Source organism: Psammomys obesus, unplaced genomic scaffold, assembly GCF_907164565.1.
Source record: "Psammomys obesus unplaced genomic scaffold, mPsaObe1.curated_primary_1811, whole genome shotgun sequence".
Classification (NCBI taxonomy): domain Eukaryota; kingdom Metazoa; phylum Chordata; class Mammalia; order Rodentia; family Muridae; genus Psammomys; species Psammomys obesus.
In genome coordinates this window covers 31,940,170-31,955,700 of record NW_026596040.1, presented here as the reverse complement: position 1 = coordinate 31,955,700, position 15,531 = coordinate 31,940,170, and the positions used below count along the sequence as shown (strand labels likewise).

Genomic DNA, 15,531 nt, shown 5'->3' with positions numbered 1-15,531 from the left:
GAACTTCTTCCGATAACCAATTCCTTGTCTTTTACAACCCTATAATCAATAAATGTGCATTTATCTCCCCTCTCCTTTTTGTGACACTGGAGCAATAATGGGCCACGACATCTATTTGTGCATGCTGAGAGTCATTAAGTATTTCTTCAGCTTCCTTACCAAATTGAACTCTTGTAAGAGAAAGATTGACCAGTCAAATATATATGTGTATATATATATACATATATATATGTATATATATATACACATATATATGTATATATATATGTATATATATATACACACAAGCATACATACATACATACATATATATATGTATGTATGTATGTATGCTTGTGTGTGTTCAATACTGTAAAATCTGTAGAGACCCACAGAATATCCATAACCAAAAATAATTCTCAGGGAAGTCTACCAAGAACCAAATCCCTCTTGCATGATTAAATCACATTAAATTCAAATGAGAGAATGGGCACACTTTTTTGCAGAGACAATTGATACATTTGTCAAGCCTACGTATCTGCAACATTTCAGCAAATACCAAAAAATAAATTTATTGTCATAATTGTCATTAAGCATATTCCTGAACAATGGAGTCTGGCCATAATTAATGATTAATTCATTTGGAATTCATTATGGTAATAGTAAATGTGTTTAACTCATTTGAGGCTTCCATAGTGGCAATGATTCTAGCAATTCTTTTGTAATTTACTGATTTTAAGCATTAAAAGCTCTGAGCATGTGCAGGAAAATAGTTCCACATTGCCCTCTAGCGGTGCACTGATATAAAAAAACAATTTCTTATAAATTGTGGTAGGGGAGAACATTCTTGATTTTCAGTACACTCTGAAAGCACCTTGAGCTCAAGACACATCAAAAGAATATCCCTCCGTCCACATACAAAATAAATATTAAAGTGTTCCTCGCTTTCCATAAGTTTGCCAAAAAACGATTAAAGAGTTTATCTACTTTTTGCAGGCATGTTCAGTATAGGATCAAGTAAAGTAGGAAGGAAGAAAAGCAGACTATTGTTTCCTCCATGGGTCCAGAATGGGGACAAAAGCATAAATTGTAAGCTAGATAGCCCCAAAACTGGATCTTGGAAGGCAGACGGTAATTCTGGTGATGTTTATAGAAGCAAGCAATTACACTTCCAGCCAGAAGCAGAAAGAAAACCAGGGACCTTTTCACTGGCATTCCCTGAGTGACCCAAATACCTCCTAGTAGACTGACTTCTTATGGATTCACAGCCCCGTCCAACACCCGGGAGGGAGGCTGCTGGTGGAGAGAACCTCCACATAAAGGACTGAAATTTACACTCATCCTTCTGACCATAGTAGGTCTAGATTCACATGGAAAGTGTTTTTCCAGCAGGAGTTGGTTAGTTTATATACATACTCTACAAATATTTAAGCGGTGTTGTTTTCACATAGAGGTCTATGTTCCCAGAGAGCATGACAAAGCTGACTGCCTTCTTCGGGTTAATGATATCCTCAAACTGAATAATGGTTCATTCTCATTCTCAGCTCCTAGGAATCTTTTCACCTTGTGATCTTGTGATCGCTCATGTAGCAACCGGGAATAAGCAATGTCTTATTCTCCATTGTTCACACTCATTAAACAAAAGGAAACAAATCCAAAACCAACTTTAGGCAAACAAATAGCCCAGATCCTGTGTATGTGAATAGAAAAGTTATGGTCTCATTTTTAGGCCCTTGATAAATACTTAGATAAATCCAAATGTAAAGGTCTGGTTGAGCTAAATTACATTTTAACCACAAAAAGCCATTTCATATTTCATCAGGTAAATACCAAGTACAAATGTTTATGTCATGATGTCTAGTTGAATTATCTATCTGAAATACATAGTTAGGTCTAGTGTCTTCTGCCATATTTAGAAAAGATATTTGTCATAGTAGATAAGTGTTTTTCTACCACTTCCCCGGAGTGTTTTATTGAAATATTTTTACTTTCTACGATCCCTCTAATCTTAGTCACTAACTTCTTCCACAAGCCCTACTTCAGAGCAAATATCTGTTCGAAACCCTTCTTTATATGAACTGATCCTTCCTGAGCATTTCAGGCCTCTAATCTCAGGTGACAGTCAGAAAGCATACTGCATATTTTATTGCTTTCTGTTATGCAATATTTCTTTTTTCCTCTACTCAGAATTAACTTACTCAGCTAATAATAGAGGATAATGTTTACAACCAATCTTGATTCTCAAAGAACACTTGGCATTTTATTATTGATTACTTCCTTAAAAGTAAACTGCTTGGACAATGCACATACACACACACAAACACACACACACACACACACACACACACACACACACACATTCCTTTTTTCAAGAAGAAGCGATTCATCACATGGAGGTCAAAATGCTGCATGAGATATGATCCTGTTTCAGTCTTCTTGTTATATTGTAGCTTTGGGGATGTTGATGTTTTGAATGTCACTGTCTTTAACAAATGCATTTCAATTACAGTCAAACTTTATGATCATCTAATAACTTTTCAAAAAAAAATCGTTAAATACAAACTCACTCACTGAAAATCTTTATCATTGTTTTGTGAATACTTAGGATCAGAAATACAAACACAATGCATGTATAGTTACATGCATGCTTTTAACTGGGTTCAGTAGGTTTCTCTGGTCTGTTGGCTGGATTCTGGCAGCTAGAGGTTAGACTCTAGCCTGTGGCAAGAGGGCAATGACAACTTATATCAGAGACAGTGCATGGTGTGATTCCTCTTGGTTTTATCTAAGCAATTATAAATATTTAATGCTTAGATCAATTTATTCTTTGAGACAGTAGAATGACAATATTTCATTTTGCTCTTTCAGTGTTTCTTTCAGGAAATGTAAAGTGATATACATGTGTTTGGTCCTGTTTAAACAATGTCTATTTATGAAAAAACATGAAGAAAGATAATTTCCTGACCAGTTTTCAAGACAGTAATGCGATTACCAGTTTTGTAATTGAGCTGCTTCTATACTTTAAAATACATCTATAAATTAGTACATTCACATACATTTCAGGGAGTTGTTACACTGAAGCTCCTTAGGTTATTACTGGCCTTAGTGATCACCGGAACTTCTACAACAATCCCTGAATCTGTTGACCGTAGAGCCAGGAGATCTTCATTGTCATTGGCTGGCTTCTTCCCTTCTAGTTTGTCAGGATAATTAAAACTTAGTTGTCGTGCTTTCATCTTACAACTTGGGATCACCAGGTCTACAAAAGCCCTTGACAGTTACAGTATGTAACTGCGTTTTACAACTGCAGCCTACACGCTAGGCGTGCTTCGTATTGTCAAGTCAACGATCTCAGCTTCTTAAGAGGATACATCTTGACCCTACGTAAAATGCCCTTCTTAGATGTGGACTTTTTTCTAATTCAAGTTTAATAACACAGGATGTAACCATTCTAGGTTAAATCTATGTGTTTTTCCATCTCTATCAAGACTTGCCTTCAAGGACACAGCGGATGTAGAATTGTATCCCTCATATTTGCTCATTGCTTTATCAATATTTTCTTGTCTTAGAATGACAACAACTAAAGGTCCTACATCATAAAAATCACTCAGTTGTTTCTTGTCTATAGACTGTGATTGTGACCCACTGTTTCTCAGACCATTATCGTATCAGAGCATCAAGCCTTTACGAAATAAAGTCCCTCCTGTCACTTAGTTTTAGCTCATTGACTTTCTTATTCAGAAGTTAGCTTTCAGGACATAGTTTCCTGGTCATTCTGAATGTCTAAAACTCATTTTCTATTAGTTCTGGTGTTAACAAAATGATGTGCAATGTTTGGAAATGAATAGCAGTTTGAGTATTCTCATCCTTTGTATTTATAATTAAATTTAACTAGAAATCCTTTAGTTGTATTTTCTTATCTATAATAAAAAGTAAATTACTGTAATTCTGTTTCATAAGCTATTGCTATCATAAAATTGATAATGATCTAAGATTCTGCCCCCATAAATCATACGTTGCTTTTATCTGCATTTTTGAATGATTAGGTAAAGATGCAATATGTCCCTCTGTGTTTATCCGTTTATGATTTTCTTCTCTGCAGATTACACTTAGTGCATTTTTGTTTTTCACTCACCACCTTTTACACCGAAGACCTTCCTCCATGTACTTTTTATTCATTCATTTTTTTTTCTGTCCAACTAGATTTGTTTCCTACATTTTGTGTTGACTTTGGTCATCTAATTAATCTTTATTTCTAAAATTCTCGTCTCTCTGCATCTGTGAACTAGTATGGGTGTGCTCAGGTCCTGTCATATTATTATTCTATTGCTATGATGAATACAATGAACAAATGCTAATCTAGAGGGAGGGTTTATTTCAATATATACTTGCAGGCCGCAGTCCATCATTGGGGAAAGTCAGGGTATAAACTGAAGCAGAAGCTTGAAGCATAAACCGTGAATGAATGCTGTTTGCTACCTATTTCTCTGGTTATTGCCCAGCTATCTTTCTCAGACAACCTAGTTTCTCTTGCCTGGGTTTTATTGCTTCCCACCATAGCCTGGTTACTCCCTAGCCTGGTTACTCCCATATCAACCATCAAAAGGTAGTCTCTTACAGACATAATCACAGGAGCATTTGACACGGTCAATTCTTGAGTTGAAATTCCATCTTCTCAGGCACCTTAAGGTTCTGTCAGGTTGACATAATTTAGCTATAATCAGTCCTGTCCTGAAGCAGATCTCTCACTGTCAGTTCCAAATGTTTGTGTTTGTTCTCTAATCTAATATGCTCTTCCTTTTTCTCTACCTGACAGTATTTTAGGATCATCCTTATTTCTAGTCTGATATCCCCAAGAACTTCGTATGTTAGGGTTTGAGGAAGAACATCATCACCTACCCTGCACAGCATGTCTAAATGCTCTTGGTCCACCACCTACTTGTGTATTCACTGCTCAAGTGAAGATTCGGGAAGATCGAAAATCTGTCTCCATTAGGGCTAGTTGTTCCCAGAATCCACTGCACTCATTTTCAAACATCAATTTATTTTAAAAGAATATGTTAAATTTATTTTCAGAAAATGTTCATCATGAGCATTTCAATACACTAATTCACATGTCCAATTTGTTTCTGTTTTTCTCTAGAGTCAAGTTCTCATTATGTAATCTCCTTAAAAGCTTTCAACAATGCTGGTGAAGGTGTTCCTCTCTATGAAAGTGCCACCACCCGCTCCATAACAGGTATGCACCCATCATCAATCCTCTTATGATAAGGCAGTCAATGTTTGAATCACAGTGAGAAGGCACAAATTTTTAAAAATAAAAAAGAGAAAACTATTCAAAATAAAGGCATGAAATTATCATGAATATGTGCACGCACATGCATATGATATATTCATTCCCCAAATGAATGAGAAAGTCTCATTGAATGCATTAGTGTGTGGACATAGAGAATGTAGCTCTTACCTTCCCAATCATCTTAGAAGGTTCATAGTTTGGAATTCTGATGTGATTCTTCATTTTGCTAGCCAGTTTGTCATTTGACACTGCCATTTAAGTGGAAGGTATGTGATCTAAGGCTCTAACTGTCCAAAGGGCATTTGCTTCTCTCAACACAACCCTTCAGATAGGTAACAAGGCTAAGCTGGCTTCTTGGGAGTTGATTAGTGTAGTCAAAGTGACAAAGATGAATCCTGAACGGGGCCATAGGTCACCTGACAATAGATGCAACCAGGACTGGTTGCTTCGCTGGCTCATTTCCTCAATAATGGCTCAATATAGATAACTAGAAAGGCAGAAAACAAGGCCAAAATGGTGGAAGAACCTGAGACACTGTTAAATTGGTGAGTCAAAGTCATGGATGAAGGCTGGTTGTTAGTAATACTGGCTTTACTCATAAAATAAGTGTGTTTCACCTTTGTGGACACCCAGAAAAAAAATCACACCTCCATCTTGCTCCTAATAATATTGTTCCCAAACACTTGTCTAAAATCTGGACAAAAAAAAAAAAAATAGTTTTATGTCTTTAATTAATGCTTTGTGTCTACCTTCCCCGAGTCCACATCCTTCAGGCTTCATTTGATTGGCCATACATTTTCACTTTAATAATACTAATAAAAAAGCTTAGGAGGTCAAGCTCCAAGCTTGATGTCAAACATTAGAGAGCAAAAATTACAGGAGTATGAAATTCAGATGAGGATGCATGATTGGTTAGAGAATAAATATTGGGATTTTCTGTTGTTTTTTTTTTTCTACTACCTAGGTTTAAATAAAGTTTATATAGTTTGTTTTACAAGCTCACAGGTGGAATTCACAGAATATCTGGGAATTTTTTTTTTTTTTTTTTTTTTTTTTTAGTGGTTTCCAAATATGCCACCATTTTATTGTTATCTAGATTTTCTGAAAAACTCTGAAAAAGTTAGGTTGTTATTTCAGAATCCCTGAATCCTTTGACCATTAGTTTTCAGGACTGAGATCCCCCACACACACACACAAAAAAAAAAAAAAAAAAAAAAAAAAAAACAAGATGCAAAATTAGGACCTATGCCACCAACCCAGGAGTCTTTATGACTCCTTGAAGAGAATAAGAATCATCACTCTGGAAACCGTTTGCTATCAAAAGCATCACCTTCATAGTTAGAGAAATGATGTGTATTGGGTGCTAGAATTAAAAGTAAGATATATAATAGGTGAGCATCTGGTATTTTTCACTACCCCTTTCTCCCAGACTGCCCCAAGAGCGCAAGGCTTTCTGGGAAATAGCAGAGGTCTCTGGGTACACCCGTGACTCTCCCTTTGGGCCTTATGTCTGTCGTCTCCTTCCTGTTCTAATAGGAAAACTAAGCAGTTTCTCATTGTCAAGGTGACTTTGAGCTATAATCATATGACATAAAATTCCACCAAAGCCAGTCTTTCAAAGCTTTTCTATTGTTAATAACAAATTAAATGCCACAAAGAGGGAATACTGGGCATAGGGATGAAAGTCGTTTTTTGTTTGTTTGTTTGTTTGGTTGGTTGGTTGGTTTGTTTTGTTTTGTTTTTCAAAAGAATGTAATACTAGTGAAGGGGCAGAGTTCAGATAAACTGAAGGTAAGCTGTGCAGAAGGAAGCGTCTGTGGCGTTAGCATCTTTCCCAGTGGCATTTGCTGTCAGTTTTTAATTCTTAGCATATGGCATTGCTGCAGTGTTTTCTCAAATACCAGTGATCCATAGCACAGGTTTTATTTTCTTGTTATAGCTCTGGTTCTAATGGAGCTGAGAAATGAAGTGATAGCAAAGTTGGAAACTGTGTCAGAAAATTTCTTTTTGAAGAAAAGCCAGTAATGGGCTGTAAAGGAATACATGAAGCAGCCCTTTCACAATAAAGGATATGCCTTTCCCTGGAAGTAGACTTATTTTTTTGCTTCCATGCAACATGGAGAATAAAGGGCAAATAAATAGAATCAAAGGCTGAGGCTCTCAGAGAATCTCTCATCTATAAATGTGTCATGTTGTCATGTAAAAACCATTCTCTGTCTTTGAGTAGTTGCAAAGTATTCCCAGGAGAAGTCTTGGAAAAATCCAGCAGGAAGTAACCACAAAATATATCAGAGACAATGAAAGCATTAGGCTAAGGTGGGCATCAAGCCCTGGAGCATTCTAAATACTTCTGCTTGTGGCCTTTGGTGAGCTCCGTAGCCTTTGCTCAGACTGAGAATATTGGTTCAAGCTACTGAACCTCCCACCTTGGCCTCACACAGGAAAAGTCTCTCTTCTTCCATCAAGCTCTTTATCTCTTGTTGTAAGAGCAAGTTGTTTTCCACCTGGACAAGGGAAAGGGGCAAAGAATAATCAGAGGTTAATGAAGTACATTCTTTGCATTAATGTATTCTCAGCCATTTTAGCAAGGTTTAAACAAAGCGTAATCCAGCTGAATACTATTATTAACTCTAAAGCCAATTTCGAATGAGTATAATAACTGAAAACTCAAGACGTTACCAAATATTAAAAACTGACTTTTCTTGCTCAGCAAAATTATATATACATATATGTATTATATGTGTGTGTGTGTGTATGTACATACATACAGTCTCACATAACTGTGTACATCTTCACATACCTCTGAAATTCAGCAGCAATGTAAGGCATTGTAACACAGGAAGAAACAGTGAACAGCAGTTTTGAAGCAAAAGGATGCTGATGTCCAACTATTCAGGAACTTTCTGATCAGAGTAGAAAAGAGTACTTGCAACACGTGCAGCAGGTATCCACAATGCTGGCTGTCTCCTGGGACGCCCCGGCTGCTGGAGATGCAGGATATCCGCATCACCCCGATTATGGGGACTGAACTCTCAGGGCCACTGAGTGTTTCAAATTGGCTACCATGAAAAATGAACACATGCTTAAATAATTGCGTAATTTATTTTGATATCATCCATAAAAAATGTGGTTTTTATACTATGCAACATAGTTCTAGAGGGATTGGAATGGAGAATGATGAAAATAAGTTGTACTCCCTAAGATAGCAAAGAAAAATTTCTGAATTATAATGGGCTCATAATCACAAGAGACTATATTGCTTTAAATACAATAGACTTATTTTGCAATTGACTAAAATAACAAATAATAGCTGTGAATATTTTTTGTTCTCTAAAATCATAAGTAGACAAATTGATTATTATAATTTTCTGACATAGGATCATTTGACTTCAAAGCATTATAAATAATGCATATAAGAAACCACACTTACATGAACTAGGTGAAGCAAAGTAATAATATAGGTGATACCTCATGACATAGATAAGTCAAAATAGTTCATATATTGAATTACTCTTCTTGTAGGCATAAAATTCTTACAGTGTCAGGCAAGAATAGAAATGTATAAGATAGTACTTGCTCTAGTTTGGCCAACACATCTTTTCCTGGTACACAAACTTGATGGATGATTCAAATGCTTGGAGAGGCTGCAGTGTCTACAAGTCTCTCTATATCATTTTATAAATCCATTTGACTTTAAAGGCACTCTTAATTTAAAAAGAGACATCAAATGACGTAAAAAAAACTGGGATCAGTCATTAAATTTTAATCCCAGATTCTCTTTCTTTCTCTTTCTCTCTCCCTTTCTCCCTTTCTCCCTCTCTCTCTCTCTCTCCAACACACACACACACACACACACACACACACACACACATTTCTTTTCCTTTTGTTCTGTTTTTGTTTTCAGCTTTTAAAATATTTTTTCTCCAAAACCACAGTCCAGTAATATGGTAAATAATTTATTGGAAAGCAGAATGATAAACAGGGCATGAGAATTTGAAATTCAAGGACAGAAGAAATAATCAACAGAACAGGCAACAACCACTCAGCTTTGCACTTTTCTGTTTTGTTTTTTTAAATAAACTCTATAAACTACCACAGACCCTTTTCTACATTTTTTCCTGATCTCATTCCTTTAAATGATATCAAATGTCCAGTCTTATAGTTGGGCTGTCAGTCTCAAATTTTTGTTAGTGATATGCTTTCTATGTTGTATAAAGGTCAGTTTTAAAGTCTGTTTTCTATAAACTTAAATGCCTCAAAATGGAATGATTGTCATTGTCACGAAGTATGTTTCTGAGATTGTGTTCTTCTAGTGTAAGGGTTTTGGAGAATTTTGTAAAATCACACATCACTCTTTAGATTCCAATCATGTTATTGATCAAAGCATATGCATCCCTCAGTGAAAATCTCCTCCTTCTGAATTCTGAAGGTAGTTAATTTGTCTTCCTATCTATTGATGTACATTCTTTCCACTGAACTAGCAGTTTTAGATTCAGAAATGTAATATAGGAATGCCTGACAAAACTGAAAATGAAACTAACCCATGTGTGAGAATACAGAAGCTGAGCACTTCCACAACTTAAGATTACAGTCTAAGAAAACCCGCTTACCAGTTGTACACCAAATTATAGTACATCAGATATAAATTGATCCATGTGGCCATGTGCGTCTGTTCACTCTGGATTTGTGCTTTGATGGAGAGACTGATATATACGAAGGTTCTTGCATTATAGTTTGTGTGTAGACTGAACAATATTTACACAGATATAATCTAGACAATAGGGAAAGCAGTACAAAATCCCAATAGACCTACAGATAAAGCAGAAAGCTAGGGTATATGATATCATTTATTTCCATTCCAGAAAAATAACCAGAAATATCATTTTTACTGTTATTTCAAATCATTGATAAATCATGAACCTGATAAATTGGTATGCAAGACCTTGTAAGAAACCAGGTACAACATTCTAACAAGACAGGCTTTTAAGATAGATATTCTAATTAGCTATAAAATAAGGACATAATATTATTTTGTTACATAGCAATATTGTTCTCAATATATATTATGATTTAATTAATTACATTTTTTCTGTTCTTCTCATGTTCCCTTCCATCATTATTGCCATGCATTTAACTCATTGTGATGTGTTTACCACTGGTATTTATTTTAACTCTTTGTTTACACATTTATTTGTTTGTTTCATTTGATGGGTTGTTAACCCAGATCCCACTGACCCAGTTGATTATTATCCTTTGCTTGATGATTTCCCCACCTCGGGCCCAGATGTCTCCACCCCCATGCTCCCACCAGTAGGTGTACAGGCTGTGGCTCTTACCCATGAGGCTGTGCGAGTCAGCTGGGCAGACAACTCTGTCCCGAAGAACCAGAAAACATCCGATGTGCGACTTTACACTGTCCGGTGGAGGACCAGCTTTTCTGCCAGCGCCAAGTACAAGGTGAAGGTCAAATACACTGCACAAAATTTAAGATTAACTTTCATATGTATGATGAGCTTGTTTTCAATGTTTCTTGGTCAGTCATAAGCTATTTTCCTACGGTGACTTTTACATGCTAAGCAAGGCATTTTTATGACTCAAAAAAATTAGTTAGAATGATAAGGCCTTTGGAAATTAAAAAGAGACAAGGCAGAAAAATATCAAGAGCTTCAAAATGATATTTGAATTCCAGAAGCTGTTTTCACCAGACATTTGCTCAGGTGTAGAAGAATGCAGTTTTCCTTTGAAATACAAAGCTCCAAGAACCTTCTGAATAGATTCTGATATGATTCTTTTCATTTAGAATCTATATTGCTGTGCATAAATATCACAGACATCTACTCACAGAGACTATAACAGGGAATAAATGTTATGAAGATATTTTATAACACCTTAGAAAGATATTGTGAGCCATTAGCATTGATTACCTTATTTAGCTTAGAAATTATCTTTCTGTTGTTAAAAAAAAAAAAATCCCTTAAATGAACCAGAGTTATACCAGCCTCCTGTTCTTATATTCATTTCCAAATCATTTCACATTATTTACAGAGATTTTTTGGTGATATAGAAGAGACACTGACATTTCAACTTTCCGTTTCCCCTGTCTAAGCTCAGCAATCCTACCAAAAGATTACTTACCATGATAAGTGCAGAGCCTTCTAAACTTGAGGCCAGGTTAACATGTTCAAGTCTAAACAGAAACAAAAGTTCAGATAGCCCCTGCTCTGTATCTCTAACAGCTCTAGATTATGGATTCTAGAAAGAGATTTTAATTCTGCTTACTTAACATATGTGACTTAGAATATTTTATGCAGCCATCTCAATGGATGTGTGCTTGAAAGAATCCATAAATGATTCGTGTAAGGTAACACAGCTGAAAGTTGATAGTTTACAAAATGATAGCAGGGTGGAAAAAGAGAGTTGAACACAATAGTCTCGAGACTTGGGTTACTAAACGCAGGAGGATTGGCACTGTCAAGAGTTTGAGGCCATCCTGGGTACAGTAGGAGACTAAGAAAAATATGAAGAATGTAACTATCACCCCAAAACTAAGGGACCCAGTAGCTTCTCACTAGCCTTCCAGTTTCCTCATACTCACTTTTACCTCTTTTCTTGCCACTCTCAAGGAATAGCTGTTGAGAAGAATTTAGATTCCTTTTCCCGTGGGATTACTGTATTCTTACACTATCCTCAGGACAGTGGTGACTTGGGAGAAGTACTGAATTTGGGGGTTTCTCTGACCCCAAAGCTGGAGAAAGAGCAGAGCACATTAGTTTCAAATTCCACCACTGGCTATGCACACTCATACTGGATCTTCTTCAGTGTCTTTCATCTCTCAAGTGGTCAAAACTTTGTGGTTTATGATAAGTCAAATTTCAGTTGAAACAGTCACAACAACAAAATACAGTTTGATTTGATATTCCTGCCCCAAAAGACCAGGTATTGGAAAAAACTGCCCAATATAACAGCACTGAAAAATGATATAAGTACCTTATCTCTTTCCTCAGAGTATTAAAGTTTAGACTCATAAGAACCATAAATTAAGACAACGTTATCAGGAAATGAAAAAAAAGAGAGAGAGAGAACATATGAGAGAATTAAAAGTATCTCTACATATAGATTTCTCAGTTTAAGGTTTACTTTTAGAAAAGGCTATGTTTCTCACTTTAAATCTGCTTTGTTCACAATTACTTCACATTACACAATATTCATTTTATGGAATGACCATGGACACTTTGCCAGAATGTGAAATGGCATTAAAAAAGATGATGATGATGATGATTATTATTATTATTATCATTATCATTATTATTTACAATTTATTCAATTTGTATCCTGGCTGTGGCCCCTTCCTTCATCTCCTCCCAATCATACCCTCTCTCCCTCTTCTCCCCCTATATCTTTCCCCTTGTCCACTGATAGGTTTTTTTTTCGACATCATTTGAATGTCAGGATTTCTTGAGGCAAATAATTTTAGTTAAATGGCTAGTAAAGCAGACATTTAGTTTCTTACAAAGAATTTGAATACTAAGCAAAACATATTTTAACTGGGCCTTCTCTCATCAACTTAACTGATTAAAGGTATTATTTAATTTAGTACTATAACCTTATTCATCTACACAGGTACACACCTGCACATATGCACACACACACACACACACACACACTTCTATACACTGAGATAAAGAGGTCTCTAGGAAAGACTTGGGTAGTTAAGTAGCAAGGATATAAGAAGAGATAACTGGTCTATGAGAAAGATGTATAATAAAAACAGTTATTTGTAAGAGATGTTATGGTTTGTATTTGATGATTTTTAAACAATGTTCATATCTAAATATCATCCTTCATTCCATAACAGTTTTTTAACCACATTTCTTTTTTATTATATAAAAAATTAAATTTAAGTATATTTTGATCATATTCTTCTCCTTTCTTCTTTCTACATTCTCTCCCCTTTACTATTGACACAACTTTAAGTTCTTTATCAAAACATAGAGCCAAAAATATAATTTAACACAAAACCAAGGAAATAGAACAATATTTCTCCCCAAATTGTCTTTCCAACTCTATAGTGATAGTTTTTGTTCCATATTATATTTTATTTTGTCGCATTTTTAAAAAATTCATGAATGCATGGATGGATGGATGGATGGATGGATGCCTTACCACTAAGGTGAAGTTAAACAGCTGAACTGTCATTTATTTATACCTGCTGGGAGAAAGTCAGTTTTCTCCATTAGACTAACACTGGATACACCAACCACTCCATGACAGGCCTCATGTTCAGGAGTGGTTGACCAAAATATAATGGACTCTACATTTTTTTGTTGTTTGTGTTGTTTTGTTTTGTAGGTGTGTGTATGTGCGTGTGTGCTTACATTTGGGTATCGTTTGGAGGTTATTTTGGGGAGAGATATTGTTCTATTTCCATAGCAGTTTTATAAAATAAGCAAGACATATTCATTATAGGACAAAGGGTACATTTGCAGTCAAATAATATGGATAAAAGAGTTGCTTTTGCTATATTTTGTTATATCACTGAGTCTCATTTTTTTAAATGGACAGTAATTCTGAAACAAATATTTTGATTGTTTAAACTACTATATTGATATTTCTATGAAAAGTAAGAACTTCTTTTTACTTTTTCTACAAATTTTTAATCACATTCTGTTTTAGCTGAAGTTCCACTCAAAATATAATTACTGGCAGTGCCCTAATGCTTATCAGATACACTCTAAATGTAATAAGATACAAGCAGATGTGCAAGACTCAGGCTCTTCCTCAAGGCAGAACCCACTATGGAATTTAATATAAGCAACGTAATGAAAGGTGACATGAAACATGGATAATGTATTAGAGGTAACGTTTATTAGTGACTGCACTGGGCCGAGCACTATGCTTTACTTCACTTATTTCACACAGTAAATGGTGATCTAATATCTGTCATGTTAGCTTCAACTTCACAAGGAGGAAGTGGGAGCTGAGCGGTATTACCCAGGTACTCTGTGTATACAGGTGCAACCAGATAGGATTTTCCAACGTATTCTTAGGTTTGACAACTGGTTACAACAAAAGCTTTCTATGAGTATTCATAAAAAACATTATGGTAAAAGTCTCTGAGTTCTTCAATTTATTAGAATAAATTGGTACATTACCAGAATGTTACTAGTTTATTTTAATTTTTATTTGATGTTAAAAAATAGTTTTTTTCAAAGCTATGGCCTAACTTACACTCTACCAAAAGGATACACACACACACACACACACACACACACACACACACACACACACACACACATATTATCAACCAATGAGGAAAGGCTTTGTTTTTTTCCAGATGTAGGTAGTCAACACATGTTTAAATGTAGAAGCAATAAGAAGTATTAGGTTTAGGAAAAGACAAATATATAACCACGAGGCACAAGTAACTGATGTTTCTAAAAGATTTACATAGTTTAAAATGTGCCAGGCGCTGTGGGAAATAAGATTTTACCTGTGAGACTGGCATGCTTTTTCTTTATAATCAGTTTTATTCTTTGAGTAAGCATGAAAGACACAGTTTACTTATTTTGTTCTAAAAACTACTGGACTTCTTTATAAAGAAAAGAATGGATTCAAAAGTCAAACACAACATTTTGCAATACAATTTCATCCTTTAATATTTATCTAATATGCTACTTCTTTTCTGATCAATTGCTTCTCTTTCCATGCACGTTTCCTTCTTTGTGGATCATCCATAAAGGGATAGCACCATGTAACAAAGAAACACTCTTATTCCACTTTCATTTAAGAGATCAATAGTTCTTTGGAAGCATTGAACTTTGAAACTAAGTCTTAGTTTTAAGCGTCATGCTGAGGTTAATGCTAATAACTAATAGTTTGCAGTGGCAAATATTTTCTGGCAACAGAAAATTTATACTACTAACCCAGGGAAAAAAAATTCCAAATTTCAATGATAAAGAAATGAATTTAATCCAGGCCCCACTAGAAAAGTGTTGAGATAGATTGAGAGTAGAATTTGTCCGCTATCTGTGCTTACAGGCAGGCTCAGGGAACTCATCAAGCCGCCTTACCCTGTGAACAGTACACTGACTTTGTCCGTCACGACTCAGATGTACCATCATTCCTCATATATCGGCGAACTCAGAAGTAGGCCCAGCACTTCCACTGTCTTGAACTTAGTCTGCTTTTGACTGACTTGGCTAGTTCTTTGTTTTGATTTACTGAGGTGAGCTCACTGATTTTACTTCCTTGCTCGT

General features: G+C 35.5%; 1 protein-coding gene across 1 annotated transcript in view; it reads left to right on the top strand.

Annotated features, from left to right (window-relative positions):
* Positions 1-15,531, top strand: part of Dcc (DCC netrin 1 receptor) — a 727,907-nt gene that overhangs the window by 599,129 nt on the left and 113,247 nt on the right. The window contains exons 16-17 of the mRNA XM_055622855.1: positions 5,123-5,218; positions 10,500-10,732. Coding sequence (XP_055478830.1) covers positions 5,123-5,218; positions 10,500-10,732 — 329 coding nt within the window. The remainder of the gene's footprint in view (positions 1-5,122; positions 5,219-10,499; positions 10,733-15,531) is intronic.